Source organism: Grammomys surdaster, unplaced genomic scaffold (genome assembly GCF_004785775.1).
Source record: "Grammomys surdaster isolate TR1022 unplaced genomic scaffold, NIH_TR_1.0 266, whole genome shotgun sequence".
Classification (NCBI taxonomy): Eukaryota; Metazoa; Chordata; class Mammalia; order Rodentia; family Muridae; genus Grammomys; species Grammomys surdaster.
In genome coordinates this window covers 3,307,586-3,314,029 of record NW_021604707.1, presented here as the reverse complement: position 1 = coordinate 3,314,029, position 6,444 = coordinate 3,307,586, and the positions used below count along the sequence as shown (strand labels likewise).

The 6,444-nt window shown below is 37.1% G+C and overlaps 1 protein-coding gene across 1 annotated transcript; it reads right to left on the bottom strand.

Annotated features, from left to right (window-relative positions):
* Positions 1–5,066: 5,066 nt before the first annotated feature.
* Positions 5,067–5,535, bottom strand: LOC114628239 (60S ribosomal protein L27a). The gene has a single exon (XM_028776202.1). The coding sequence runs from the start codon at positions 5,524–5,526 to the stop codon at positions 5,080–5,082; it is 447 nt and encodes a 148-aa protein (XP_028632035.1). The 5' UTR covers positions 5,527–5,535; the 3' UTR covers positions 5,067–5,079.
* Positions 5,536–6,444: the final 909 nt, after the last annotated feature.

Below are 6,444 nucleotides of genomic sequence, written 5' to 3'. Positions count from 1 at the left end.
TAATTAGTAAGTTCATCTTCTAATTTAAATACAACCTTGCATCCCTGGATCATGGCTTCTGTCTACTGACCCTGAGAACATACATTCTAGAAGATTTCATGTAATATAGATGGTCTATTCCTATTCATGGATAATTTTTTCAGAGCTAGCTTATACACATCAATTATCTCAGTAAGCAAATGTTTCACTTCCAAAGTTTCTTAATCAAAATACTATTTACTTTCCTCTAAAACTTCACAAGCCAGTTCTCTATCATCTCCACCTCTCTCAATACTCTACCTTGCAAACACTCATAACAGTTCACCAAGCTAGTTCTAAATGGCCATTTGGAATGTAGGCTCCAAATACTTTCACAGTTCTCCCCCAAAACAAACATGATGAAGTTTAGCACAGTACTATCCCACTTTTGCCCTAATACACTTTCTATTAGTCAGGTTTCTCTTAGGGATAGAAGCAATAGGATGAATACATATACTTGTAAAATGGTTAAATCAGTTTATCTTAAAATGATAGCTCCTCCCACCCACTGCCAAACCTGGAGGGATTGAGGTGAACTGCTTGGTAATCCTTAAACAATAGCAGAAGTTTGGAAATCTTGCTTTTCCATAATTGAAGGAATCAGCACTGTCAGCAAGAAGTACATCAACTTGGTGGCAAAACACAAGACCAAGAAACAAAAGGATAGAATTTTCCTTCTGCCCTGTGCTTAAAAACAAACTCAGCTGATATCGGAAGGTGCTGTGCACACTTTGGAGGATCTTCCCACAACAATTAAAGTCACCAAGCCACTTCTCAGGTGAAGTTCTCTACTCAGGTAATTCCAATTTGTGTCAAGTTGACACTGAAACTAATCCTCATAGACTTCTTGTTTCCTAGGAAATAACTCCCCAAATTCTTATGATCACCAAAAGCATAAATGTCTTCTTGTATGCTGGTGAATGGAGTGATTGCTGGCCTCTGCTTTGCTGGCTTCAATCTCAAGAATCGGAACAAGATTTGAAGGTTTGGACTTTTGAATCCTACTGCTAACTTTAAAGGAGGTGAGAGAGACTGGTAATTTAAATTGAGCACAGTGGTTACCAATTTGATCAAACATGCCTAGAAAGCCTTCAGGCAGCCCCAAAGATTATATGCCGATTAACCTCTAGATACTGAAAGGTTTCCTAGAGAAAGATTCACCTGGAACTTACTGAAGCTGTGTCATTTGTTTTTGATTCATCATGTCTTCCATCGTTATATCCTTCATAACAAACTGATGAAGATTATTTACCTGGTTTGTTAATGTTGGTGTCCAAGAGTCACCTCAGAAACCACCCAAACACCAATTTCAGTAAGACAGGAACAGTTTACTGAGCATACATCCCAAGACTTATGAATCAGGGCCTCTGTCCTGATTCCTGGACTAAAGTGTGATATTGAGTTAAAATCTAGCAGGGTCTTTAAGGCTAAAATCGACAAACATCTGTGCCAAGTTATTCCACCAGTCAGAATTTAGGGATAGGGAACTTCCTTTGGAACATGTCTTTGTTTTATATGTATCCTGTTCCCATTGGTTGGAGATATTCAACTATGGCAGAAGACATGTCTTGTCTAATGTTCATGTCTTAACTTGTTTATCAGGATGGGACTTGTCTTATTCAACATTCACGTGTTAACTTGCCAATGAAGATGTCCGTTACCCACATACATGTCTCTTTCTGCCAAGTAGAATGTCAGTTCCCAGGGAGGTCTTGGGAATTTAAACTTTATTCACTCCCTACTCAAAATGCAAGTGTTATTTTAAATAGATGCAAGTGTCTCTCTCATGTTGGAGTCCATCCCAGGGGCAGCTTATAAAGGCAAGTACCATAAAAGCTTATACTTAGGTACAAGAAGTGATGCTGGTTGGTTGATTCGGATCCAAGCTTATTGTGGGTAACTATACAAAATAGTTCTCCTGGCTTCTATCGTGATTGGTTTCCAAGAGCACAGAACATAACAGATTATGTAATCAATATGAGCATTAGAAATTTTCCTAGTAACAGCATAAAAAACATATGAGAAAGTTCCTTATAACATTAGTAACAGCTCAAAATGGCAGGCTAGCCAGGTAACAGTTACCCACACCTTAAAATTTTACCTAGGTCTTAGCAGTTAATTTCTTCTTAAAAACTGAGAATCTGGTTGTAGGGATTCCAGTTTTTTGCTTTTGTTTTCTTGTTTTAATTGTTGTTGTTGTTTTATATGAGTGGATCAGAAGGTCTAGAGGCCTGGTTATTGATAAGAGTCTGATATCAGGAACAATCTTGTGTTACTGATACCTCAACCTACGGGACCCGTCAGTGTTTCTAGTTAAATAGTATCAGCATTAGAATAAACAAGGGAGGTACCTTCCTGACGGCGCTCACTGTAATAGCAATTCGGTTTCTTGGGTTGTAGAGAGAGCTACCATACATTTGGTGTTAGACATGTGTTGTGAGTATATGAGGTTAAGCTGGAGTTTGTAAATCTAATTCTAGAGCATAGGCTCACTGAATAGAAGTGTGGATTGACAGTCATTTACTTTCAGAACTTGGAAATATTGTTCTATTATTTTTTTGCCTCCGTGGTGCTAAAGAAAACTGAAATGTCTCAAATTTACTTACAAGACCTAGAAAGCCAAGTGGGAAAGAAATAACAGAATTAAACAAGAGAACTTCCATATTTTTAATGTTTGTTAAAACCCTGGATTAAATCTCATTATGACTATATGTCCTGGAATGTTCATTCGACTGTATTAGTTACTTTCTGTTTCTGTGATGGAACACTGTGATCTCAGACAAATTAGGAAAGACATGTTATGTTGGCCTGTGGTTTCTGTGGGCAAGAGTGCAGTATGGATGCATGGCAGCAAGCAGCAGGCATAGGGGATGAGACATCAGATCTTCAACATCAAATATGGAACAGAACTGGAAGTAGGGTGAGGCCTGCTCCCAGTGACATACTTTTTTCAGAAGGCTGTACCTTTCTATTAACCTTCCATCAATGGCACCAACTGGGGACCAACTATTCAAATACTGATTCACATCATCTTACATATTAACCTTGCAAATCACTCCAGAGGCAGCAATCACTTCTTTGAAGACTGTGTTCCTATCCAAAATCTCACCTGGCTTTGCTAATCCCACCCCTCTCACCCAGAGCCAGTGTGCATCTAATATAAACAGTTCAAACATCTCTTCTCTAAGCTCGATGTTTAGCAGACATTGTATAAACTTCTCTCTCATCTTGCTGTCAGGAGTTATGAGAAATTGTTTTAGGACATTGCCCTTACCAAGTAGAACCTCTAATCTCTCAATAATACCATTAATTTCATATATCCCTCAGTTTCAAAGTTCTGACTTAGCAGAGGATACATGTGAGAATTCTATAGTCATTATTAATGAACAAAATTCAAGATATTCCGTTCTACATACCATATTGGTCTCTTCCTGTTTCATTGAAGAGAATTTTGTTTTCTCTACATTTTGTTTACTTTTTTAAATGTATTTTTTGTTGGAAATAGATTTTTTTCATACAATATATTCTTATTATGGTTTCTCCTGCTCCAATTTCTTCTTCTCTACTCAACCAATTCCACACCTGTTTCTTTCTTTCTTTACAATACAAACACGTATCTAAAATAATAATTACATTAAGACAAAATCAAAACAAACATTTAGCCTTTCTTATTTTCACTTTGATATAATACTGAGCATATATTTCTTCTTGGTTATCCTGACTCAGATTAAGTAAGTTTTTTTATTAGCGACATTGTCTACCCAAAAGTATGCAAAGTCCTCAAGGTCTTTGTACATTTTAAATGTTTTCTGCAACAAAATTTTTCCTCTCTTCAGCTGAACACTAGTTACATGTGTTAGATATTATTTTATTTCTTCCTTAGTCCAGTGCCTTTGTTCCTTTAAAAAATTATTTAGATACAAGCTGTCATGAAGCCAAAATTGGCCTCAAATTGGCTTTGAATGATCTTGAACTCTTGCCCCCACCTCCAAAATGTTGAGATTCCAGATGAAATAATTCTCAAACTTCAAAGACCTTTTCACATTTGTTTCTACTAACTTATTGTCTAATTTATTAATATTTTGTTTTTCTGCATCATGTTATTGAATTAAGTCATCGAGTTTTATAGCAATTACTCTATTAATCAACTCTAAAGTTTCCCTTCGATACATTTTAAAGCTTATATTTCCCAGATGAAACTTTGTATCTTTTCTAAATTTGTATCTTTTCTAGAGTCTTTAAGTTTACTTTATTGTATTATTATAACTGCTAAGGTCTTTGTCAAATAATCACATCTGGGTCATCTCAGAGATAATTTTCTGCTACTGTTTATTCCTTCGGAACTTCTCAGGTTTTCCTTGTTCTTTGTGTATTGTGTAATATTTTATTGGATACTAAGCATTTGTAGAATGAATATTTTAGAAAATGTGAAAGAGACAGAGAGAAACAGAGAGACAGAGAGACAGAAATAGAGACAGAGAGATATTATAAGATTCACTTTCCATAGCTAAGGTTCTAACAATTCTGTTTTAAAGCCTTGGAGTGCTATTGTGTCTGCTGAGCACTTGTGCCCTTTAAGAACAACCTCAAGTCTATTTAGTGGTCTACTCATAGAATGACATTCTCTCTTTCAACAGTCTTTGAAACCTATTTCAATTTGGTTAGAGAGAATTAATATCCTCCAGTATGTTTTAAGCTAATGCTAAGATTTAAGGTCTTCAGTGGTATAGTTGCAACTTTGACACAGGATTTTCCTGTGAGAAGGGATGGGAAAAGAAAAGCAAGAAACAGAGAGTTTATTCTATGTCTTTAGTCTTGTAAAGGACCTGACATATACAGAGGTCTCTTAGAAGAGCTTTCTCTGTGCATGAGGCACATCTTGAGATGTTATACTGCAGTTGAATAGAAGATCAGCAGTATGGAAGGGAAATTTCATCAGGAAACACACTATCAAATTAGTGGGTCTTCTTTTCTCTTCCTTCCCTTCCTCCTTTCCAATCCTCTTTCTTTTTTTTTTTTTTTTACATGGAAAATGTTAGCATTTAACCCCTGGAGTGGCTTTTAAGCCACCAGAACACAGGCACCTCCAACACCCTTAATCTTCTCTTCAGCTCTTCTGCTGAAGAATTTGGCCTTCACAATGACAGGTTGCTTAGGGAGCTTTCCCTTGCCCAGAACTTTGTAGTAGCCAGATCGCACAACATCAATGACGGGAGCTGCCCCAGTCTTGTTTTTGGCTGCGTTGACCCGCGTCTGCTCGCTAACCAACGTCCATAATTTATCCAGGTTGACAGTTGGGCAGAAGCTCTGGTTCCTCTTCAAGTGGTAATGCCTCATACCAACTTTCCCGAAGTAACCTGGATGATATTTGTCAAAGTTGATCCTGTGGTGGTGCATGCCTCCAGCATTTCCGCGGCCTCCTGGGTGCTTGCGGTGCTTACCGATGCGGCCGTGGCCGTGGCTCACGTGGCCCCGGAGTTTCCGGGTCTTCCTCAGTCTGGATGGCATGGCGGTGGCAGAAAGGAAAGAGGCCCAATCCTCTTTCTTAACGTCTTCCTTTTCCAATTTGGGCCATTAGTTACTTTTTAATCTCTATACTGTTACTACATATATTCTATTCCAAATTTCTTGTACCTTTAGTAGGGAAGACAATGGGTGTGCCTAGTCTACCTTCACTGAAACTAGAACTTATTAAATAAAGTGGCTTTTGGAATGATCTTGACATGTATGAGCTTTCTGTTTGTTGTTAACCGTATATTTTTCTTACCTAAATAGGGTACAGCTATATAGCAGTCTGTAAAATAAACAGATAAAAGCTGGTAAATTGATAAATTAAGAAATAGCACAGAAAGTTGATAGGTAAATTTTCTGGAGTGTTCATCGTGTATATCTTGGAATAGACTGAACATTGTTATGTCTTCAGTAGAATGTGGCAAGATAAAGAGAGCCCAAGTAGGTATTCATGATGATACATTTTGAATAAAGGGGCACAAATGGTGGCAAAGAGCAGATATTCTCCTTCTAGATAATTCAATAAACAATCCACCATTCCTTTTCAGCATGCCACCCCACAGATTTCTGGGAATGCTCTAGTCACTTTCAAAGTTGGAAGGTGATTGCTAAACAACTGGTGTATGATACATTTTGAAAATATCAGCCTTTCAAATGAAAGAGATCTTCTATCTTTTCTTATATAAGTATTTCAGTTGAATTTACTGGAATGAAAGATCAAGATTTTAACATTTCAAAATCAGAGATTCTGAGAAATGAATGACATTATTGCTGTAAATTTTTTAAAAAACTTCCAAGTTATTCTTGGCAGTAATAGCGATAACAAGCCAAAATGCTGGAACCAGTGCATTCAAGCTAGTTAATACCTGACTTACTGAAGAACAACAGGGGTTATAATATTCTACATTCTTCCTT